This window comes from Xenopus tropicalis, chromosome 3, assembly GCF_000004195.4.
Source record: "Xenopus tropicalis strain Nigerian chromosome 3, UCB_Xtro_10.0, whole genome shotgun sequence".
In the NCBI taxonomy this organism is placed as follows: Eukaryota; Metazoa; Chordata; class Amphibia; order Anura; family Pipidae; genus Xenopus; species Xenopus tropicalis.
Window position 1 is genome coordinate 94,308,291 of NC_030679.2, and position 26,221 is coordinate 94,334,511.

The 26,221-nt window shown below is 40.5% G+C and overlaps 1 protein-coding gene across 1 annotated transcript; it reads right to left on the bottom strand.

Annotated features, from left to right (window-relative positions):
* Nucleotides 1-688: 688 nt before the first annotated feature.
* On the bottom strand, nucleotides 689-25,720 carry LOC100496796 (synaptotagmin-4). Its single transcript, XM_012966922.3, has 5 exons — nucleotides 25,281-25,720; nucleotides 13,906-14,729; nucleotides 4,912-5,074; nucleotides 3,345-3,511; nucleotides 689-2,001 (listed from the first exon to the last, which is right to left on the bottom strand). The coding sequence occupies exons 1-5, from the start codon at nucleotides 25,372-25,374 to the stop codon at nucleotides 1,855-1,857; spliced, it is 1,395 nt and encodes a 464-aa protein (XP_012822376.2). The 5' UTR covers nucleotides 25,375-25,720; the 3' UTR covers nucleotides 689-1,854.
* Between the last annotated feature and the right edge of the window lie 501 nt (nucleotides 25,721-26,221).

Genomic DNA, 26,221 nt, shown 5'->3' on the forward strand with positions numbered 1-26,221 from the left:
AAACTGTGGGTAAAATTGTGCTAAGCTCTCTGTATGTACCTCTCATCTCATTATCTCATTTCTATACTGAGTTATTTATATTACCCAACTTTGGTTGGAGTGTTAAGATTTAAAGAAGATGGGGGCCTCAGTGTGACAGAAAGGATGGGGCCCAAGTCTGAGGGAGAAAAATAATTTTACTTGAAGGCTACAGCCTGAACATCCATAGAGGAATTCTAAGAGTATGAATTACATTTAAGTATACACATTTTATTACAATCTGTCCTGTGTGCTATTATCAACATTTTAATCCCAAAGGCCTATTTGATGTTGCTTTTTACTCTACCCTAAAAGCAGCCCTGCCTGCTCTGTGCATAGATCATATCAGGGAGAGTGCATCTTGCACCATAGTGCTTACAGTCCAAAGTGTGGGATATGACTGACTGAGCAGCTATTAAATGGGTAAACAGCCGTGCCAGCCATCTTTTAATTTTATCATTATAAGCAAGAAGGTTTATAGAAACCCAAACTACATAAAGGAGCATTTGCAGGAACGTGGCATGTGACTTTTCTTTGCCCACACCCTAACGGAGCAACCTCCAACATGTGGCTGTCAGGGGTGGCTAGGCATTTCAGTCCTGAGAGCTGCAAGTTTTTCCATGTCCTTCTCTTTGTGTATTTATGTTGTGTCCGTATGTTGAGCATTCTATTTTCCATAGTTTGTTTTTCTTTCTGCAAATGTTTCTTGTATGTATATGTATCTACTAGTGTTTGCATATGTGTATCCAATAGGTAAATGCGTGTGAACTCTCCCACCTGCGCACTTTCTATATATACAGTATTTGTGCAGGTGTTTGTATCAGAAACAGTGATATTCTATTATCATATGTCTGTCCATTTATTATGCTTTCATCCCTGTTTCATTATATATTTATGTGAAAGGTGAATAAATATAAGAACCACATGTTTTGGCCCTTCCGGTTGTGTTATTATTGGGGCTTTCCAAGGATCTGTTTAAAAAAATATAAAATAATGAAGTGCAAGGAAGGTTACAAGAACTAAGTCTATTTATTGCAGGTTTATGAAAAACAAGGAAACAGATTCTGTAATGCAAAATGACATTGAACGGATTCTCTCATTCTGATATTCTGCACTTGAATAAAACCTTGTGCTAGTGACACAGTGATCTACTTCACCAGCTTTCTAGTTGCAGATTACTGCAGTATTTTATATACATGCACGGGCCAGAAGTCACAGCCAGGCAAGGTAAGGTAAGTTATAGGCCAAACGAGAGGATCTTACCGTGTATGGCCACCTGTAAAGTGGTAAATTGAGTGCCATCTTCACTATAAGAAGAAAAACAATTTGCACACACAATGCCTGGTATAAAACCAATTATTCATAGTTCATTTAGACAGCAGCACAAAAACACAGGGTTTTGCCTAAATAAAGCAAAAAAGCATTTTTAGTTTTAATAGGCTGTATGAATTGATTTCTGTCTCCTGTCATAAACCAGCATTGTATTCCTTAATAAATATCTAATGAAGCACATTTACAAGCTATCTAGTAATAAAAATAGGGAAACTTCAAGTATGACTAGAATTATCCCATGGTTTCTTGCACCCCTTCTACAACCAGAGTACTAAATTCAAACACAATCAAGGTCTATTGCTTATCACAGTGACCATTTTCCTTTACCCCAACTCCATGGCAACTCCAAATAGAGTTTGCTATATAAAATAGACTGAATTAATGTTGAGAGGTTATCTTTCTTTGCTGTTGTCCATTCCAGAAACATCAGGCTGGGGCTTAGCACACATAGTATCAATTTAAGAGTGAAAATAATTCACTGGTTTCAAAATGGAGAAAGTCCTGCTACACATCAGGTTGGAGGGTATGCCAACGGGCACATTCCTTAGGTTCTTTGTTCTGCATCTCCTTCCAATGAGCTAGGCCATCTTTTGAGCCACCAGCACCAATTCGCACACGCCCAAGGGTACGAGCACGATTATATGCACGACCCTGAAAAACAGAATAAGAGGTATCCTTACCTCCTATTATCAATATGCATTTAATATCTATCAAGCAACTGCAACTTACGGTGCCATAGAAATAAATAGAATTCAAGTGAAAAACATGACAAAGTTTACTGACATGATGCACAGGCTCAGCTTTAATTGTTGCCTTAAGTATTCTACAGAACAGAATGTAACCTTGTAAAAGAAAAGTAAGCAGGTACTTCATCGAATGCTGAGGGTGATGATGAATGGAAAGGCTGATGTCATACAGGTGACATTATAGCAATAAAGGAGCAGGGGGGTGCTGCAAGTAGGAATGGGATAGAAGCAAGCTGAGCATTATGATTAACTGCAGTTACTGCAGCTAAATTACAGTGACAGTGTGTCATACAAATCCATAATCCAGATTTATACGACTGCATAATACAGACCAGTGGCAGGAAAAATTCAGTTAACATGTAAGGTACTACCTGTGACAAGGAGGACTACCTATCACATTTATATAAAAAAAATCTGCATTTTGTCAAAACAAAGGCAAAGCCAAAGTCATATGACATTAAAGCACTGGTATATTTATATGCATTATATGTGTGTGAGGTATTTCTGCCAAAGTAAATTTGTATGTAATCTCTACCCTAAAACTATGCATCATAGTGAATTAATTCTGTTTCGATTTACAAAGCAATGACATACAGTTAATCAGTCCTCTCCTCAGGCCTGGATTTGTGGCAAGGCCACAAAGGCCCAGTCCTAGGGTGGAAGGACTTTACGGGTGGTATGCCAGCCTGCTGCAACTGGGGAAGTGCTGTCCTCCTCCCACTAATCCCCAGTTCCCCATACCCAAAAATGGAAGTTTGCGCCTGGGGTCACATAAAGGGGAGAGGTTGGCGCATAGAGACAGAGCCTAGGGGTGCCCAATATGTAAATCTGGGCCTGCCTCCAGGGGTTCTCTTGTTTAATTCAACACGACAAGACACAACTTTTGTTGTAAAAATCCATATTGGGTTAGTATCACTTAAGTGCAAGTCAAAAATACATGTTTTGGGAAAGTTAGTAAATACCTTCATGCTTTTTTGTTTTCTAGTTGAGCATCACAACCAAACAATTTAACATGATTAATGCCCTGGCCTGTGCATGTTAGCTATAGCTGCAGCATACATTTACTTTTACCCGGTTATCTCCCTTGCCAGGAGCTTAAATGTGCTGGGCCTTTAGCTCACAGCCAGGCTCTGCATAAACCCAAAAATGGGCACATAACACATTACCCCTATGTGGCACCTGGTGCTCTAGTAATAAATGCCTTTGCATAGTTTCCTGTACTATTTCTGCTTTCCTCTTTCAACTCACCTGCATTACCACAAACTCCAGAGCTATTGTATCTTCCTCTAGGGCCTCCACAGGGGTGTCAAAAAGAAATGGGGCATTCCATACAGGGCTAGATCCTGTCACGGTGCGGGTCTCTTTCCTCTCCTTCACTACATTTTCCTTGATCAGGCGTATACTAACAAAGTGATCTGTGACAAAGAGATATACAGAATGGATGACAAAACCAGGCTTGGACTAGGACCCATTAAAGGCCCTGGCATTTCAAGTAACAGAGGCCCAAACAGTCCCCCACCAGCAGGCCTGGATTTGTGGCAAGGCCACATAGACCCAGGCCTAGGGCGGCAGGGCTTTAGGGGCATGATGCCTCCCAGCTTCTGCTTTTAATTCAGGTCCGAAGCACTGGGGAAGTGCGGGCAACCTAATAGTTTTTAATGCCCCACACACCAATCCCCAGTCCTCTAGACTAGACTACAAATTTCTGCACATGTGCGCACCTGAACAGTCCCAAACGGGAAGTGGGGGCAGTGAGCCAGGAGATGGGGGCCTAGGAGCACCCGTATCACGAATCCGGCCCTGCCCACCAGCCCACTAAATAGTGACTTTCTATGGCTTCTTACAGACAACCCTCTGGCATTTGCCAGAATCTACAGATACCAATCCAGTCCAGGAGGAATATGAAGCAGTGAACTAGCAGGAAAATAATGCAGGTGGCAAAAGATCAAGCAGCTAAGAATTTTTTTTTATTTAAGGATGCACCAAATCTATTTTTGGATTCGGCCAAACCCCAAATCCATTGTAAAGAATTCAGCTGAATATGAATTTACATATGTAAAGGGTTAAAGAGAATTTTAACCTCCGTGTTTATGTGACAAAAAGTCACTTGATTTTAAAGATTTAGTTTGGCCTGGAGGGTGGATTGGGCCGAATCCAAATCCTACTGAAAAAGGCAGAATCTTGGCTGAATCCCGAACCGAATCCTGAATTCGGTGCATCCCTACTATTTTTGTGAGGTTCTGTCAGGCTGTACCACAATAGTTCATTAATATTTTGTATATATGTTTTTGATTCAGCTAAGGTTTTTCTGTGCCCACTATTCTATGTAAATGAAATATGTTCTCTTTAGATTATGATGGTGAAAATACAATTGTTGATTTTGCCTAAGATTGTGAGACTAGAGTCTAGTGTTAGAAGTATACAAGAAAAGAATATAAAGGCCCTATACACACACATTAGTTTATGGGCTGGTATGAATAGATGATTTATATGGGTTGAGTAAATGACTTTGCAGTGCATAAAATATTCATATAGTCCTGAAAAAAATTCCAGTTCAGCATTTTCATGATTAGCATGAAACTCTTTTGAACTGGCAGGCAGATATTTACAGGCATATGATCCATTATGCAGAAAGCTCCGAATTACAGAAAGGCCATTTAGCACAATTCACAAGACACCATAATCCCCGCAGAACATGCTACCTCATTCATTGTTTGAAGAGCATTTTAATACAGACATTACAACTGCAGCACAAGCTGCACAACTGCAAGAAACCAATACCTTACTTGGAGACTGGGGAGATTTTGTCTGTTACCTGCTGGGCCGTGAATGCGTGCCCGCTTGCTTAAGTTCTCTGCCTTTTGCACCATCACTTTTATGCGATTTGCTGAGCATTGATACTGAAGAAGGATAAATATCTGGCCGAGGGATTTTGGTTGTGCGGTTGTAGGGGAGATTACATCTGTTGTGCTCATACTCTGTAGGTACATAAAGGAAATGTTACAATATAAGTCTTTTATCATTAGATTGTAAATTCGCTAAAATATCACTAGAAGATGCAGGAATTTTCATATAAAAATTGTCAACACTACTATAACACCACTTACAATTAAACCCATCCACATTGGTTAACGTATGTTGTGTCTCCAGTAAAGTACGGACCAAGTTGGGTCCTGCTATGCACTATTTAGTGGAACAGGCTGAAGCCCAGTATACCAGCATGCTGTATGTGTTACAGTTGTTAATACTGAAACAGTGTTCTCCTACCTACCTACCTACCTACCTGTATCTGTCAATAAATAAAAGTGTATCCCACAAATTCCTATAGTTATAGCAATGGCATTAACAGGCCTCTCTGCAGTACCTACTCATGGTTTCCTGCTGAATTGCATTAAATAAAGTACAATACCTATGCTGGCAAAGCTTTATGGCATAATTTTGTACTGACCTGTGACCTCTACCCTGATCTGCACCAGCGTTATTACATGTATCTGCACAGGGAGCTAGGAGCCCTGTCTGTGGGGGAGGGGTTAGGAAAGATTTGTGCTGGGGCGGAGCCTGGGAGGTCATTTCCTGCCCCTAATTGCAGGACCATGTTTGGCATTCAATCATGTGTTTTGTAAATAGTGTGAAACCCAAGCTTACTCGCACATAGATCACTGCTACTTGTGGCATAGAGAAATGGTGCTCCCAGGCACAGATCAGTCAGCCACAGTAGGGTGACTAAATCACTTGAAAATTCAGGAACACATCTAATAAATACATTTTGCAGGGCTGCACTGACTGCATATATATTTAATTGCAATCAGTGCAGCCCTTCTAGCTGGATTTTCCAGACCTTTCCCTTAATTTTCAAGTGATCTGGTCACTCTCAGCCACAGGGCTGTGTGAATAGGTGATCAGGTTAGTCCCACAGTGCCCTGAGAGCTCAGTACCAACCTATTTTTTTTTTTTTAAACTTTGTTTTTATTTTCAGTTATCATACATATCAATTACAATGTTTGCTGTGGTATTTCGTCTTACATTTGCGTCTTGTAAGTGATATAATGTTAATAGACAATAACTTTTGGGTTTAACATTTGTAATAGAATTTGAACTTTAACTTTCAGCTCATACATGATTTTTCCTGGGCCTTGTGGGAGTTGATTTTCACTGTTGATACGTTGCCAACATTCTATTTATTTATTGGCTCCTGGGGGGTCCGTAGTTTTGTTGGTCAATTTCCTGGTTTTGTAAATTTTGGAGGTATTGGGATGCTTCAACTAGAAGTGGGTGTTCTTTGAGTGTTTCCATATCACACCATGTGGTTTGTCTGAATGGGTAAACTATAAGGTATCTAATTGTTTGGGTCAGGGAGGATATGTATATGAGCCATGTATTAAAGAATTTTGCAGCATTTTGTCCTTTTCTAGTTGTTGCCTCCAACCAACCCATGTAAAAAATTTGGTGTAGTTTTTGTTTTGCTATTGTTAGGGATGGAATGTCAGTTGTTAGCCATCAGTGTAATATTGTTTTCCGAGCTGCTGCCGACAGTCTCCCCGCCAATAATTTTTCAGATTTAGTTAAGTGCGTGTAGGGCGTGGTTGTGCTGATCAACATCCATTCTAGTTTTATTTGGAGGGGATTTCCCGTCACCTGTGTAATAAACTGCTGGCTAGCAGTGGGTTAATACTTCTGCTGTGTTAGTTCAGGTACAGATACACACTGGAACTTTTGATATATTTATTAAAACATGGCAGGTAGATCTGGCCTGCTCCATCCTTGCTCTCAGCTTAACAGGAAGCACACAACAGGAACAGGAATATCATCATCATCAATTAATGGCAAAACAGCAAGAATGCCATTAACCAAAATGTCTATACAAGCAGGTTACTACATTCCTCCCTTTTTAGCAAAAAGTAGATCTCAAAAATATATATATATTATATATATGTAACCAACAGTTATAACTCAGTTCTAAACATTTTAAGGCAGAAATGTCCAAGTTAACAATAACATAGTGGCATTATAAGTCCAGTCTGTCAGGAGCCTTGCGTGCCCGTATCGGATACCTCCGTTCACCCTCAGAGGCTGTAGCACTGGTTGGATTAGATGGATTGTTGGCATCTGGTTCCTGTGAGGGCGCTACAGGTACTTGAAAGTCAATGGTAGAAAATGAAGGAGGTACAGGTGACACACTCTTATCTGGAACCAGATGCTCCACATGGACATGAATGTGACGATTACCAATTTGAACCTCATACGTCAGGGGACCCCTTCTATGACAAATGGTCCCTGGAGACCAAAGGCGCCCTGAGTGGCGGAAGTCTCGAACCAAGACCTTATCACCTGGGTAAAAGTTTCTGATTCTTTGTCTGGAGCTATTATGTGCTTTGACTTGTTGCTTCTGATGTTTCTCCACTGTATCAGCTAAAGAGGGTTTAAGCAAATCCAACCTGCTTCGGAGGTGCCTCTTTAAAAACAGTTCCGCTGGGGTACTTTCAGTGACTGAATGTGGCGTATTCCTATAATTAAACAGAAAACGGCAAAGTCTCAACTCTCCTGTAGTGCGAGCGGACTCACTGGCTACTGAGTGTTTCATCCAGGCTTTTTTAAATGTCTGAACAGCCCGTTCAGCAGCACCATTTGAAGCTGGGTGATAAGGTGGAGTTAATTTGTGCCTGATACCGTTTTGTTTCAAGAAGTACTGGAATTCCTGAGATGTGAACTGAGGTCCATTATCTGAAACCAATTCCTTTGGCAGACCATAGGATGCAAACAAATTACGAAGCAAGGTAATCGTTTTCTCGCTTGTACTCGTTTTAGTGGGTAACACCTCCAACCACTTGGAATAGCTGTCTATAACCACAAGAAATGTTTGCTGGTTTATTTCGGCATAGTCAATATGGATTCTTTCCCACGGCGATGTGGCCCATGTCCATGGGTGAAGGGGTGCAGTGGGTGGCTGATTTTGTACAGAAGCACAAGCAGTACACTGACTTACAAAAATTTCTATATCTTGATCCAGGCCTGGCCACCACAGGTAACCACGAGCTCGTGCTTTCATCCTGTTTACACCTGGATGGCCTTCGTGAAGTTCATGCAAGAGCCTCTGACGATATTTTGGGAGAATGACAACCCGTATCCCCCACAATAAACAACCTTGATCTATGGAAAGCTCATCTCTCTTTTCAAAATATGGCTTAAGGATTTTGTCAGAGCTGTAGTTCGGCCAGCCTTTGGAAGTAAAGTCCCACACTTTTGCAATAAGAGGATCACGACTTGTTGCAGCTGCAATATCTTTGCAAGAAATAGGTAGTTCCTCTGCAAATGAAACTTGAAAAATGACACTTTCGTCATGAACATCTGTTGTATATGGGCACGGAAGCCGTGATAGAGCATCTGCATTCCCATGATCCTGAGAACGTCTATATACAATATCATAGTCATATGCCAATAGGAGTAGTGCCCACCGTTGCATTCGAAGTGCTGCCAATGTTGGAATTGCTGATTTTGGCCCAAGAATGGCCAGAAGTGGTTTGTGATCAGTGACCAGTGAAAACTTCCTTCCATAAAGATATTTATGAAATTTTTTTACTCCAAAAATAATACTTAGTGCCTCCCGCTCTATTTGAGCATAGTTGCGCTCTGTTTGTGTTAGGGTTCTAGACGCAAAAGCAATTGGATGTTCTTCTCCATTAGGCAGTATATGTGATATAACTGCTCCAACTCCGTAGGGTGAGGCATCACATGCTAATCTGAGTGGCTTACTAGGGTCATAGTGTGCTAGCCACTTGCTGTTCGTTAGTCTTTGCTTTGCATCCTGAAATGCTTTTTCACACTCGGCTGACCAAGCCCACTTGGTATCTTTCTGCAAAAGTTCATGTAAGGGTTGTAATAATGTTGACAGATTTGGAAGGAACCGTCCATAGTAATTTAGCAGTCCTAAGAAGGAGCGTAGTTCAGACACATTTGAAGGTGAAGGTGCATTAACAATAGCAGTTAACTTTGTTTCTGTTGGGTGAAGACCTTGTGCATCTATGCGGTATCCTAAGTATTCTACAGACTCCTGGAGAAAGTGACACTTGGACAATTTTACTCGCACCCCAGATGCTTTTAATTTTGATAACACCTTATCTAACAGTGCCAAGTGCTTTTCAACCGTTGAACCTGTAATTAAAATGTCATCCAGAAAACAGACCACATGATCAATTCCTTGAAGAATCTGATCCATTGCATGCTGAAAAATTGCTGGAGCTGTAGATACTCCAAATGGTAAGCGCTGGTATTGGAACAACCCCTTGTGTGTGTTGATGGTAAGAAATGGCTTTGAATCCGGATCCAGCTCTAGCTGTTGATAGGCATTTGATAAATCAATTTTGCTAAAGTATTTACCTCCAGCAAGTGTAGCAAACAAGTCCTCTACATTTGGTAGTGGGTAGGGTTCTGGTTCAATACAGCGATTGACAGTGACCTTGTAGTCACCACAAAGTCTAATAGTTTTGTCCTTTTTTGGGACCACTACAATTGGGGCAGCCCAGCTGCTGTATTTGACACGTGACACAATACCATAATGTTCCATTCTTTCTAGTTCTTTCTCCACAGGTTCTTTAAGAGCATATGGCAAGGGACGTGGCTTATGAAAAATGGGCTTTGCATCTGAATTTACAGTGATAGTTGCCTTTAGCCCCTTAATACTGCCAAATTCTTCCTTAAAGAGGGAGTCATGTTTACTCAGGATCTGTTCCAGATTTTTGTGAAAGGTAGCTTCAGTTTGTTTGATAGTAAATATTTTAGCCCAATTCAGCTTTAGGTGCTTCAACCAATTTCTGCCCAAAAGGGTGGGCCTGTTGCCCTTCACAACCACTAAAGGCAATGTAAATGACTGACCTTCATATGTGACTGGTGCTAGAATCTCTCCAAGTACAGGAATCTTCTCTCCAGTATAAGAAGTGAGATGTAAAAGTGAGTTCTGCAGTGCAATTCCACCTAAACAGTTCTTGTAAACAAACTCTGATATTAGTGATACAGATGCACCTGTGTCAAGTAACATGTTTACTGGATGCCCATCAATATCCAGCTTAATATGAATGCCATCATCTCCCCCATGCGTAGTATTGACTGTATTCAAGTCTGTGCAGTCACTTTCCTGGCTGTCACAATTAGTCACATATTGTGCCCTGGGCCTGCCTGGTTTGCTTCTGCAGACACGAGCAATGTGGCCTAACTTTCCACAATTTCTACAGGTTTCTGATTTATATCTGCAGTTCAGTTGCTGATGCAGGCCCCCACAGCGGTAGCAGGGTTTGACCCTTTGTGTCTGAAATGCTTGCTCACCTGTAACTGACACTGTAGGTGGCTGTGGTGAATTTTGTGAGATGGGTTTAGACTCTGTAGTTATTTTAGGGATATCTGTAAATGAAGAACTATTTTGCTCTTTGAATTGCTGAGAGTCACTTCTAGTTAATTCTATGGCCAAGGCAATGTTACAAGCAGACTTGAAAGTGAGATCTGCTTCATTTAGCAGCTTATGCAGGTAGAACTCATCATGGAGGCCACATACAAACTTATCTCGCAAAGCCTGATCCAGGAATGTACCAAATTCACAGGAGGCAGATAGCCGTCTTAAATCCAAAATATAGTCTGCAAGGCTTTCCCCCATTTTGTGATTTCTCCTATAAAATCTAAAGCGTTCAGCAATGATGATAGGCTGGGGTTTATAATGCTGAGAGAGGGTCTCTGTAATTCTCTCATAGGACAATTCAGTGGCCTTTGCAGGAGCTATAAGAGTTTTAAGGAGACTGTAGGTTTTTGCTGGCAGTGTAGCAAGTAAAATGTCTGCTTTCTTTTCCTGACTAACATCATTTGCAGACAGCCATCTCTCAAATCTTTCCAAATAAGACTCAAATTCTTCAGCAGATTCTGAAAACTCTGGGACTTTCCCAATGGCAGACATTGTAGCAAGTTACTCACTGTGCAGAGAAGGAATCATGCAGCCTGTGCAGCCTGTTTGCTCTGCAGCTGAGTCTGTTTCTGAGTCCAAATACACAAATCCTCGTCGCCACTGTAATAAACTGCTGGCTAGCAGTGGGTTAATACTTCTGCTGTGTTAGTTCAGGTACAGATACACACTGGAACTTTTGATATATTTATTAAAACATGGCAGGTAGATCTGGCCTGCTCCATCCTTGCTCTCAGCTTAACAGGAAGCACACAACAGGAACAGGAATATCATCATCATCAATTAATGGCAAAACAGCAAGAATGCCATTAACCAAAATGTCTATACAAGCAGGTTACTACAACCTGTGTCCAGTATGAGGCTATTTCCTTCCAGAACGTTTGTATTCTGGGACATGACCATAGGTTATGTATTAGGTTAGCTTTTGGGGAGCGGCATCTGAGGTATTCATCTGAAGGTAGGCTGCCCATTTTATATCTTCTTTCTGGAGTGAGATAAGAATTGTGGAGGATTTGTATTGTCATGTCTTGGTATTTACTGACAGGAATCAGCTTCATGGCCCCCGTGTGTTGTTTTAGGATGTCAGATGTGTTTGTGTTTGGGATGTCTTTGTCCATTTGAAGATATGTAGTTTTTCGTTGTCAGTATCAACTAGGGTTCTAATAGTTTTATATATGACCGACCGTGTTTCTGTCTTTCCAGATTTGGTTAATTGGGTTGTTTTTGTCCCTGTCTGTTAGTTGTTTTGTGATATGTATTGCGTAGTGGGCTATTTGCATGCGTAGATACAGTATGTATATGGGGCCGTGAATGGATACTTTTTGGTCATTTCGGTCTGGGATATAATTGTGAGGTCTTTTCCCTGTAAGTCATGGATGTTGTGTAGCCCGTTTCTGCTCCATTGAAGTAGTGTGGAGTTGTGAAGACCTGTGGGAAAGTTTTTATTTCCTGTCCATGATAGATTGTACCAACCTATTTTTAATGTGATGGCATCTGTAGCTGTTGCAGGTACCAGTTTATGAAAACATTCAGGTTTTTTATTCTCATTGAAAATGAATGGAACAATGTGATTCTTGCCAGCATGTGCATTTTTTCGTAGACAAAATTAATGCGTGAATATTCTGCATGTTTTTCCAAAATAAGCTAGCATTTGAAAAGTCTTGTTTTGTTGCGGTTATTTTTTCACAAACTAGAATTTTCATAGATCTGCCCCTTAATTCCTCACTCTATCATGCATACAATACAGTTCACATAATTAAGGTGGCATGTGGGTCTAATTGGGTTCTCTGAATGCATTTGTAAGGAAAGTGTACAAGGTAACTGCAATAGCTACAGATGCCATCACATTAAAAATAGGTTGGTACAATCTATCATGGACAGGAAATAAAAACTTTCCCACAGGTCTTCACAACTGACAATAACGTTTTTAGAGACAATTATCATTGAACCTTTTCAGCTTTCACTTGCTGGGTTCTTTTTGGGTTTTTCTTTGCCGACTTTTGTATATTTTGTATCCTACATCTCAGCAATGCAGCTTCCTGCTCACTATATACCATAAAAAGCAGGTACATTCAGCACAAGATTTCTACTGGGGGCGCCCCGTGGCCGCCCCCATTCTGCCTCGCCACAAATTTGGGTCTGGGTACGTTTGCTTGACAAGATTTGTCCCTCTGAAAACTATGCTGATGATTATATATTATATATAAAGCAAACACCCTGACTTCCAGCCAAAGGCCTGTGCTCCATATGTGGTCCTTTGAGAGATTTAAAGGAAAACTAAACCTCCAGAATGAATATTTAACCAACAGTTTATATTATGTTAAGTGACCTATTAAAGAATCTCGCCAAACTGGAATATATATATATCAGTAAATATTGCCCTTTTACATTGAGCCACCATTTAGTGATGGGCTGTGTGCTCCCTCAGAGATCACGTGACCAGAAATAATACAGCTCTAACTGTAATAGGAAGAGGCGTGGAAGCAAAAGGCAGAACTCTGTCCATTAATTGGCTGATGGGGCCTAGCATGTATGTGTGCCTTGTTTGTGTGCACTGCAAATCCCAGGAGGCGGCCCTTAATTCTTAAAATGGCAATTTTCTATTTAGTAATATCTTATAGCACATACTAATAAAAAAGTATATTTTTATGAAAATGGCTTATTTAGATGGATAAGGTTTTTACATATGAGTTTGTTTATGCAATATATTTTTATAGAGACCTACATTGTTTGGGGGTAAAGTTTTCCTTTAATGGCTGTAATTCAGGACTCCATTGCTTCCTTGAGTAACTACATATATGTGTAAGAACAATAAAAATGAAAGGAAAACAAGCTAACAAGGGTAAATGAGAAGAAATACCATTTGTGATAAGGAAATAAAAGAACATTTCTGCTCTAGGAAATTAAATAACTAGGAAATAAATAAATAATAAAGAGAACTGGTTTTTAGTTCTATTGGTTGCTTTCTTATAAGTTCACTGTGGCTTGAGGTTTTCTTTTCTCCATATTGCTTTTTGCGGGACACAAGCTCAAGAGCTCAATTAAGCACCATGTTTAACCATTACATATATTATAACGCTTGCTAATAAAGATGAGGATTCTCCTAGGAGGATAAGGTTTTCTGTCTTAAAAGAGTAAACGGCTCTAACTACTGAGGAGTATAACAGGCTCCATGTGATCTATATCAGGGAACCAAGCCCTTTTATTAGTTTGCATGCAAATAACTCTTCCCATCAGAAAATATCTATCACTGCATGCCGCAGTAGCACTGAACTAGGGCATAATATTGTTCTTATTAAACAGGATATTTGCCAGACATTTCTCAAGGCTCAAATGATTTCAGTGTCCCAAAGAAACATCACTACTCACCTTCTTAAGCTTGGCCTTGATACCAGACAGCTCCTTAGTGTATACACATGATCCCTGACTGTTCCAGTCAATTTCTGGCCCAGGGAACAGCACTTCCCCAATGAATCTTTCCTTGAGACTTTGCTTCTCTTGAGCAAACACAGTCAGACGTAGAGTGAGCTCCTTCAGCTGCTCTGAGCTGTACTTACAGAACAAGAACTTCTGTCCTTGCTCTGGACCCTCATTTTGGGCTGGTAGTGGTTCAATAAAACCAGGCATCAGATAGACTCTAACCAAGGACTGTCTCTTGTGACGGAACTTCTTGGGCAGGTTAGAGAGGCCAGTAACTGTCACTGTAAGTGTCTCTTCTTCTACGGAATAGTGCAAAGTGAAGTGCAGGAAAGGATGGGATTTATGTTTTGTTTTGGAGAGCCCACTTGGGTCAGTGCGGGAGGCAGACATCCTCACAAGTTTGACACTGTCACCTTCTTGAGAATAGTCCACTGCTAATGTGCTACGCCGATGTAGAATGCGTTTTGTCTTTGATGAAATACGGTGTAAACCGTGACGAGAAGGTCTAGAATGTATGCTTCTGATTGGTGCATCCTCCACATTGTCACCACTTTGTGCAATGAAGTCCTCATCCATGTCATCTATTTCTTGGTAGCTAGTTGGTATTGGAACCGCAGCAGATCTGACTGAGATTTCTGCCAGCTCCTTGTCTGTATCATCAAGGCTTTGTATAGACTGGCTTCTGCTTCTTTGTTGCCAACAGATGGCACATCCAAGCAAAAGGCAGAAACAAAAAAGTGCCAAGGCAGCTCCCAGAAGTACCTGCAAGTAAACTGAAAAAGAGAAATCATGAATGCATTATGGTTCATCTTAAATGGTTATGCTAATATTAAAATTACTCCCTTCAGCCACCCCAAAAAGAACCTTCTATTATCGTGTGTTAATTATATACTAAGGGGCTGATTTACTTAGACACAAATTCGAATCCGAATTGGAGAATTTCCGATTGGAAAATGAACATTTTGCGACTTTTTCGTATTTTTTGCGATTTTTTCGGCTCCTTTTCGGAAATTATCGCGACTTTTTCGTTACCAATACGATTTGCGCGAAAAAACGCGAGTTTTTCGTAGCCATTACGACTTGCGCAAAAAACGCGTGTTTTTCGTAGCCATTCCGAAAGTTGCGCAAAATCTGGAGATTTTTTCATAGCGTTAAAACTTGCGTGAAAAGTCGCGCCTTTTTCGTAGCGTTAAAACTTAAAAGGCGCAACGTTTTGCGCAAGTTTTAACTCTACGAAAAAATCGCGACTTTTCGCGCAAGTTTTAACGCTACGAAAAAATCGCCAGATTTTGCGCAACTTTCGGAATGGCTACGAAAAACTTGCGTTTTTTCGCAAAAATCGTATTGGTAACAAAAAAGTCGCGATAATTTCCGAAAAAATCACAAAATACTGATCATTACAAAAAAAACGCAATCGGACGCATTCGGCCCGTTCGTGGGTTAGTAAATGTGCCCCTAAGCATTAGATAAGTGCAAGTAAAGGTTTTTGAATAGATTTCAACAAAGCAGTTTCTTTTCTCTATTTTCAAATCCTTTTTAATGAGTTTTTCAATAAACAAGCAGAATCATAGCACTTTCAATACAGGATTCATGACACAAAGGACTAGGGCCTCCATTAGTTATTATGAGGCACCAAGAGGTCCCTTAGAGGCCTCAATTATTCGCTCACTGGTTACCTAACCCCCTGGGTGTTGATGGGCCTTGCCTGGCATGTTACTTATCAACCCCAATTAAGGCCAAGGAGCGAGTTAGGAATATGGTGTCAATTTGAACAGTATCATTAGCGTCTGAGCACTTGGAATAACGTTATTAATTTCTGCAATGATTTGTTTGCTTCTTTACACGTCTGTTATTCAGGAACCCTGTGTTCCTTGCTAACTTCTTGTAAGGGGCTTATAAATGATAGGAGGGCTATGGAATTTGGTAAGGAAGCTTGCATCCAGCTAGCCTAGGTACTTGTGTCTCTGGAACATGTGTTTAAAACATAAATAACAAAACAAAGGACAACACTATAAAATAACTTTAGACATTACCAGTTTCTTGCACATTGCCCAGCTACTTTTATATCTTACATAAAAAGGTATCATAGGCAGCAGAGTTGAAAAAAATAGGAATGGACCTGATCATGGAAAGAAAAACACCCTAATCTTCAGCAGTTTACTGATAACATACTTTTAATCTCAAAACATCTCACATGAACATGAAATATTATGAAGCATTAATTCAGTTCACAGCAAATATTGGGGGATGTATTATTAACAGCTCACAGTAGAGATCATTGGTTTATACCTACTTATAGGCAGGAGTAATAGGAAAAGTAATAATGTTCAGTTGTATGATTTAAATTGAGAAATCTTGTTAAATTATAGGTAAATCTTTAGATTAGAGTATTCAAAGGATTGTGGCTCATGTGGATGCCATAAAGTGTGCCCCTGGATGCAAATCTATGGATACAGCTAGGATTAGCTTGGTACATATATACTTCTTCTTGGGACTTGCACTGTCTACTTGCTGGTAGGGTCCAGCACTGTGGTTACAGTTCCTGCAGCTTTGTCCCAGTTATAAAGCCCTGAACTGTTTCTATCTAAAACATATTGCCCTGTATATGCAGGGAGATCCAATCTCCCAGTTTTCTTTCATCATTTGATAATATACAGTATGGCAGCTCCTAAGGCATAAATATGCTGATAAATAAAATAAGCTTTTAGTATTTAGGGCTGACCAGTTATGGAAAGATAAAGTGTATGTGAAACCTATAAGTAAACAGAGTATTTTTTCCTTAATATGGATCACTAACAATAATAATGGCTTATTCACCAGATAGAAATGATCCTGGGGTGGGGTTTCCGATGTTAGCAATACTTTGTAAGACTAACATTAGGATTCATTTTAATTCAAGGCTGTCATGGTGGATACGTTTTTCTCTTTAATTGCAGTAGTTATTATTTGTCTTTCATTTTTACATCTTAGGCCAACAGCAAGTTGGGAGACACAAGCTCATCCACCCCTGAGTTACTTACAGAAGGCAGCTTGACAAAATGGTCAACCCATACATAAGACTTTAAAGGGAAACATTTATAAATATAAGGTGCTTACATGGGCTGAAAACTGCACCCAGGAAAATGTCATGCACAATGTATAACAGAGATGTGTGCCATTTGCCTATAGGTGCCCTCTTTAGCTAAAGTTGAAATCACATACAATTGAAGGATTTGTGCCACACCACCTTCCCTCACCCATTAACTTGCAATTACTTGCATCCAGTCTCTTAGGGGCCAACTTAGCAATTATTGAGTTTGCAGAAAAAGATTGCAACAAAACTTACGCATCTTGTCCACAACGGCATCTTGTTCCTTAATTGCTAACGTGTTTAAGAAATGTCTTACACATAATTGCGTTTAACAGTGTTAAAAAAACATGATCACAAACCAAACCATAAATCAAGTGGCAAGGTTTTTATTAGAATTTTCACAATCTCTGTGTTTAATACACTGCAAATATGCAAAAATTGTAACAAATATGCCCATGATTGTGGTTTTCACTGGTATTTTCTAAAATCATGGAAAATCCAAGATCTTTAATAGGTATGGGATCCATTATCTGGAAAGCCATTATCCAGAAAGCCCCAAATTATGAGAAGGCCTTCTCCCATTGGAATTAAAAAGGCCATAGATTTGAATAAAAAAATTAAAATTTTTAAAAAATGTTTCTGTGTAATAATAAATCAAAACCTTGTACTTCATACCAACTGTAATTAATTCTTATTGGAGGCAAAACAATCCTATTGGGTTAAATTAATGTTTAAATGATTTTGTAGTATATGGAGATCCAAATTATGGAAAGACCCCTTACCAGGAAAACCCCAGGTCCCCAGCATAGTGAATAATAGGTCCCACACCTTACTGGTAATATTAGCTAGTAGCAGGTTTGGAGAGAGGAAATGACTGGTAAAAGACTCATTTTTTTACTCTGGAAGATCAAGATAAATCGCACTGAAGAGAGAACATGACAGAACAAACATAGAGAGAGAAAAGAAGTGATATGAGAGAATAATTGAGATCTATGGAAATAAAATAAAAGGAGCAGGAAATAAAGAGGAAAGGGTTGTGGGAAGCTCACTGGATACTGCATACAGACGCACGGTGATCATGTCTTTGGAACTAAAGAAGAAGACTGAGTGACACAGAGTTCTTTTTTTTTTACTCTGCCATGCTGCAGGCACTTTCCACCATTCTTCTAAATGCAGATCCACTATCAGTTTTTGGAATATCAAGTATCTTACAAAGTTCTAATAGGAATCTCTGCTGTATGACTGCAGGTCATGCCAGAAAAAGTACCGTATAACCTTGGTTATCATCTTATGTTTGACCTTGTCAGCAGAAGGTTAGTCCTCTGGCTTCTCCACCTTTCCATCACTTTCTGCTTTAGGTTCATCTTTGACAACAGAATGTAGTTGTATGTGTTGGGCGAATGTGGCCAGGGGTTGAAAGAAGCCATTTTTTCCTCACCAGCCTCTTGAGTTTCTGCTCAATCTATTTTGTTACTGTTTGTCAGAACACAGTGCTCTTTAAAGTGCTCCGATAATATCTAGTTTCACTGTATAATGAGCTGGGAGAAATTTAGCATTAAAAACCAAACAAATAGCAGTGGCACTCAAGAGCTTCAAGCGGGACTAGCCCTTAAAGTTCTTTATTGCGGAAAAACATGCAACGTTTCGAGGCAAAAACCGCCCCTTTGTCAAGCATACATGCTTGACAAAGGGGCGGTTTTTGCCTCGAAAACGTTGCATGTTTTTCCGCAATAAAGAACTTTAAGGGCTAGTCCCGCTTGAAGCTCTTGAGTGCCACTGCTATTTGTTTGGAGTCTGTGGAGGGGGTGCCGATCCCCCTGGGCATTGTGCACCGAGCGGTGAGTGTTTTTTTGGAGAGCTAAGGGTGTGCGGGTTAAGGTTCAATTTGTACATGAGAAATTTAGCATTACCCATGGCTTTTATTGTATAATTATCTGTTGCTCTAACACTATAATCTGAAGGAGATTCCTTTAACCACTGATCATCCTTGCTGTAGAAGCAGTGGCATAGCTAGCCACGGCAGGCCCTGGGTGCAGGATGTGCAACTGGACCCCATGCCAGGCCCCCCCCCCCTCTGGGAATTGCAGGCTGGCCCCCTCCGTCACACATGCAAAAAAAAAAAAATTCTCCTTCCCAGCTAGCCATTATTTGTTTTATCTCTGTTTGTTCCAGCGTGCCCCAATGGGGTGAGGGATTACACCCCCTGCACCTATGGTAGTTACATTTCTGTGTGCAAATGCAATTGCGATCCCTGCAATTTCCCTACAGTCAGCTGCATGTAAAACCACTTTCATTAAAGGTACTTGTACCAAAATTGACTGCCTTCACCACTCACTCCTTCCTGGCTTCCATTCTGAATCAAGTGTTGCTGTGCCTATCGATGCAAGGGATCCCTGGAGCTACCAACACCTCCTGACAAAACAGTTGCTTCAAAGTTACCTTTGCACTCAGCATCAGTAGGCGCAGCAACACTTGCACCTAACGAATCCAGCACAGACGTCACTCGCATACTGAACACTGGAAATGACTCCTGACAGTTTTCCACATGATTGTGCCTGATTTGTGATAAAATGCACTTGCAATTGGGGAAATTTTGCCGAATCAGATGCAATTACAGCAGCCGCAGTGCAACTGCACCAAGCACATTGCCCCTTGCACTGGAATTCAGGGAACAAATGTTGCATTGTGGGGAAAAAAACATTGGTTATCTAATAACTGGTTATGTAATTATCTGCCTTACAAGAACCAAACATGGACTAGCTTCAGTTTCCCTCTTTGTCCTGTTTAGCACAAGAAGTAAAAAAAAATGCTCTATGTCACACAGGACGGCATGCCTCTGCAGAACAGAGTGCAGCTTTCTCTGGGCAGTCTCTAGTTATTTCTGTGCAAGTCACACAACATATATATAACCTTCCTACACACAAACATCACCCACCATGATGTCTGACCATTGGATTTATGCATTGTTGCTTTAATTTCTCATTCTGCTATATTCTTATATTAGCTCACCAAATAAACCTGTAGATATTACATTTGTATTCATCTGGAAACAAGACTTTTCCCCCACTCTTCAACAGTGATGTATCACTATTATATGGTCTGTGCAAAATGTTTGCCTTTGTTTTGCTGAAGAATTGGTTTGGAAACCAAACTCTTTTATGAAGGCATTTTAGGACATTCTTTCAGTGTTTCGCTGACTTTGATGGTTACAGATGCTGTTCTTGTTAGCTGTAAATAAGTTAGCTTAATATACCAGACCTCATTCTATGCTTTCGTAAAGTCAGACGGCCCTGTGTTGGATGAAAATTACTAGGTTTGTGAAAATCTCTCTTGTGCTTGTTGTACTGCCCCCTCAGAGACTTTTAATTAAGCTGCAGTTTCAGCACTGTGGAGAAAAGCATGGCCTCACACTAATCCACTAAGCTCCCTTGACATCATTACAAACAGCTGAAAAATATGTAGATTATGAATGTTTTTCTAGTAGTAGAGACAATTGCACTTAAGCAGGCCATACATTATAAGATCCACTCATTTTCTGAGGTCACCAAACAAGCAGATCTTTCCACTGATATTCCCAACTAATGTGGCATACAATGGGATCACAATGACGGGGATACAGGTTGTCAGGGTGAGGACTGCATCAACAAGCCGATGTGGCCCTCAATCCGACGGGAAAATCAAAGTTGCCTGATGGACACCTGCCTCATTTTCATCCAGATATTGGTTGGGTAGGCTCATACATGGGCAGATAAGCTGCCAATTCAGTCTGAAGGGGTCAAATTGACAGCTTACTGTAAATCTGCCCAGGTAAGGCCACCTTAATTCACAAAAAACTGTATGAACAGGATACATTTATATTCCAAAGGAACCCTTGTTGAAGATGAAAAACATTTTATTTCTAATATTTCTCAATAATGTAGTCCTTTAACCGTTTCACTCAAAGTTTTACTTTCACAGAATTTTTAATGAAATTTCTGAAATTAAAAAAACTTCCATTTTACTGCATTTCATCTCTCACAGGTCCTTAGCTAGATAAAACCTTTATAAATATCAATGTCAATGTGATCAGGGCCGGATTTGTAAGCCAGCCGCCCCCTGTCCGTCGCCCACCCCGCGAGCATTCGCAAACAGCGCGCGTGCACACCCCCCCCCCCACGCGCGCATGCGCGAACTGCGTGGGTCTTTTCAGTTGCATACGGAGCAGGGGCAGAGAGGACCCCATTGCTCCGTATACGAGAAAAACTTTAATATTTTGGTGCGGCGGGGAGGCATGCCGCCCCCCAATTTGTGCCGCTATAGGCCCGGGCCTTTTGGCCTTTCCACAAATCCGGGCCTGAATGTGATGCATAGTGTGTAAAGGATTATTAACGAACGTGGCGTACAGGGCTAGAACTAGGGTAGGCAGGAGAGACACACACCTAGGGAGCAACAATGGGGGGGCTGCCAGGCAAATCCCTTTTATGGCACCTACCCCTAGTCTGGGCTTTTCACTCATTCACCTATGAACTGTTAAGTGTCTTCACACTTAAATTACAATGCTGAAAAAGCAGTTTAAATATGCAAAAAATATATGCACAAGTATTACAAAACTGTGGTTTGCAGAGATCTCAAAATTATAGTACACGCAAAAATGAGTATACAGAACAATGCAGAATGCAAAAAAACACTAATACAATAAAAGAAGCACAAAGTAATAGCTGGCTCCCAGTTGCATAGTCTTGCAAACTTACAATCAAGTGCAAAGCAGAACAGTAAATGCAATCCAATTGCTAAAATTGCAATAATATAATCAATTACAAATAGATTGGATAGTTGTTCCGTGCTAAGCCTATTACATTTCTAGTCACCAAGGTTTACTTGAATGACGAGCAGTTAATTACTGACCTTTATGTGAAATCTATTGCCTTTGCGTGGTTGATGCGCTTATACTTCTTTATACCCTGTTTGTCCTCATAATTGCATTACTGATATCCAGTGGGATAGAGGTTGTAGCCTCAAATCATTGTATATACTTGTATGGCAAAGTAAAGCCTGTTTTTTGTGCTAGACCTTGGTTTTCTAATAATATATATTTTAATTGCATAAGCACACCATAATAGAACACTTAATTTTCTTAATCTTTTAAAGTGAAAAGGACCTTAACAGCACACAAGGTGCTCATGTCAAACGCACTTGTCATGTTGTTAGCATAGTGGCACACCTGTCTGGACAACACAAATGGAAAGTTTCACTCTTTATACTTTATGATTGATTTGTATGTAAACTAATGGGCTTTAGTGCAAAGTGAAATACAGTGTGGAAAATTTCCCATAGCGACACTTGTATAGCAAAATGCTGTGCTGCTTCCCTGTTATCTAGGATTGCATGTGGCATTTTAAAACATACAGAAATGCCGGCTATGTGTGATCCCTTGAACATATTTCCCTTGAATTTACTTTGAATCAAAGAGGAACTGGAGAATGATAAGATTAAATTTTATATTGTTTTAATGCTTCATGTGCATTTGTAGCAAAGATGTTTGAGCATGAAGGACAGGGTTGGCCTGTACCCCCTGATGGTGCAGGGTGCAGAGCACAACCAGAATGGGGGAATAGGTGCTCCCTGAATGAGCACTAAGGGTGAAGACACACGGAGCTACTTACTAGCAGCTACTTGTCACAGACAAAACTGAGAATTGCTCTGCTAAAACACATGTAGAGAGGATTATCAGTAAATGATCTGCTTTGTCTATTTCTGTAGCCGTGAAAAGTAGCTGCTACTAGTAGCCCTGTGTAATATATGCAAACTAAAGTAAAACATTATAGGAGTCATTTACAAGAGACGTGGGGAAGAAGTGCAGAGCCCTAAGGGAAGTGACAGATGGGGAGGTTAGGTGCCCCGCCACAAATCTTCGTTGCCGCTGGTGACTAATCTCTCCGCAATGCCATCCCACTGGCAAGAATGTAAATCGCTGGTGGGATGGCATATGCATCACTGCGACTTCCGGAAATCGTAGCAATGCCTATGCCATCCCACCAGCGATTTACATTATTGCCGGTGGGATGGCATTGTGGAGTCGCCCACGGCAACGAAGTTTTGTGGCGGGGCACCTAACCTCCCCGTCTGTCACCTCCCTTAGAGTTCAGCACTTCTTCCTCATGTCTCTTGTAAATGACTCCTATAATGTTTCACTTTAGTTTACATATCTTATCACTCCTGCTCAAAAGGACAAAACAAGTTCAAAAGCAGTTACATATTAATATGTAGTATTATAGCAAATTGAAACCCTCAGGATTTTAGTTCACTAAATCAAAACTCAAGACCAAAATAATGAAGTCATGTTCAGGGGTCCAACAGCATTCGGCTGCAATCTCTTCAGTCATCCAAACAGTGACAAGCTGATGTGTTGGGACTCACACCAGACAGCTTTTTATGTCCGAAGCTGCAGGCCCATACTATCCCCTTTTCATTATTATTTTTATTTTGTCTTGAATGTCTAGAGATGGTGCTTTTCTGTCCTAAAAAGCCATTGTTCTACCTTTCTCCCATTATCTTCTCTATCCATCCCAAAGCTCCTCTGGCAATGTACAAAATGTGCAATAAGCCCGTTAAACAGTATAACCCCCAAATTTGTGCCGCCCTAGGCCCTGGGCCTTTGTGGCCTCACCACAATTCTGAGTCTGTAGCAAGGGAGAATATATTGCATTCTCTAGTATATGAAAGAATGAATTACTAATACCCTAATTGGGAACCCAATAAACTTGAAGGTATATATTCTGCTATGGCTGCAAACAAAAGATTGGCAGCCTGAATGGTTGCGATACCTATAGGCTTATTTATCAATTTTGAGTTTGTGAATTCAAGTTTTTTTTCTAAATCCAATAAACTTGCATATGGAATAGCTACTTATTTATTAATGTGGTAAACTCGTGCGAATAAAAATAATTGAATACCTGGAATTTTTGAGTTAACAAACTAGGACAACTCCCATTGACTTCTATAGAAACTTGCAAGCGTTTAGATGGGGAAGTTTCTGCCTGTTTGTCTTTTAGGCACATGACTGCCAGGAAATAAGCTTAAGAGAGTTGTATATGGTTAGATCCATTACTAGAACCTTTGCCCAATTTGGCCTAATTAATGGGATATATTGGGCTAATTTGGCTTCTGGGTCAGTGATTGGACTGAACTCTAGCCATCCATAACTTGTTGTGGCTTAGGTTATTGGCATTTGCCATCTGGCCTGTTCAAAATCAGTTGTTTTGGGCTCACACCAGCTGCTAATTTGGTAAAGCTTGAGGCAAAAACTTTTAAGATCAATTTTCCCATAATGCCCAACTATCTGGCCAAGTATGATATGTCTGGGGACCATTTTGATTATCCTCTGGTACAGGTTGATCAAGGATTATCTATCACAGGAAAAATTTCCAACAGCCAATCATTTGGGTGGCCAGTCTGAACAAATACAACAATAGAAAAGTGTTCATATTCTTATATGGCGACTGGTATGAAATCTATCCATTTGGTCACCAAGACCAATTAGTCAGGTTGGCTTGTGTATGGCCACCTTAATTCTTCTTCTAATTATACAGCCTGAAAGGGGTTAAATTCACATGTCACATGTTTGTATCACATGAGTTGTATGGTATTTAAAGTGTTGGGTTCACTAAGTTTGTATTGCACCTGTGGAAGGGGTTGGTCCCCAAAAGCTTGTGCCATGTATTTCTGCAAATAAATGTGTTAAAGGCATTTGCAGACATGAAGGTGTGCTGCTTCCCTACATGAAACTTCACTGGATGGTTGGGCTTCGAAGCGGCCTGACTGTTATAAGTCATGCAGGCTTATCCTGCCATCAAACTCCTGACCAAACACTTGCAATGCTGCTCAGGCTGAACTACATCTCTCAGAATTCTTCACTAGCTGAAGTGATGGATGTTTAAGCATCAAGTTAAGTGCCCTTTTCTGTCCCAAAGCATATTTATTATGCGCCAGAAAAGTTAAACTGAACTGTATTTTGACTGTTTTTTTGCGTCAGATTGGAACAATATCAGAGAACATATAAACTCACTTATGGCCACTTGAGATATTAGACTGCTCTTACCACAAGTAGCCTAATGCAAAACACTTGGCCTACTTCAAATAGAAAAATTACACTAAATATCAGTAACAGGGAGAGCAGTAACATTGTCAAGAAAACATCAATTGTAATCATATGCATACCCACTATTATCCCACTCCTTAATGCTGAGCAGCATATTGAGGATGTTAAGAGGGTTACCTGTTAAGGATTCCCACGGTGGATCTACAGCTACTCCCAGGCCCATAGCTGGTTCATGAAAGGCAGCAGATGTGAGAAGGAAGCAGGTAGCCATAAGTGCAAGCCGGCCTAGGTGATTAGAAGTGAGATGGTGGGAATGTACAGTTTGGAAGCAAAGGAGCTAAAACCGGTCTGATAAGGAGAAAGAGGAGGGAGTGGGCAGGATCCGTTTCCACAGCCAGTGTCAACAAACTTGTTCTGCTGTAGATGGGCATAAAGGCCGCTAAGACACGTTGTGGAAAGATGATGACAGGCACATGGGATGAGAGTACTACTTTATTGTTTTGTTATGTCTGCTCCTGTTGTCACTCCCGTAGCCACAATATCCTCATATTAGTATCACTCATAACGGGACAGACTCATCTGTCAATTTCACAAAAAATCCATATTTAAAGAAGAAGGAAAGAAACAATCACGGGGGGGGGGGGTTAGTATACCAAATGTTATGCACCCCCCAGTGATTGTACTCGCTTACCTGATACCCCAGGACAGTGCTCCTGTTAGTAGAAATCAGCTTTCTATACCTTGGGTACTTGCAAGTGACCAATCTTCTTCCCTTAAAAATCCTGGGGCAACAATTGCAGGAGAGTTAAAAGATATATAGTTTTTTTTTGTTAAAGTTTGGCTTTTTCACTGCACATGCACACCCAGCATGAAGAAGTAGGAAGAGGATTACTCGCACACATGTACCTATGGCCAGGGCAGATTTCTGCTAACAGGAGCACTGACCCAGGGAATCAGGTGATTACAATCACAAATTGTAACTTTCCTTCTCCTTTAAAGGGATATTATTATTATAGTTTAATAAGACCATTATACCCTTAAATTTTATGTTATTTACTGGATTGAATTACTCTTTTCTGTAATTTGCATCAGGGAGTCAGAATTTAGGCAGACGTTTG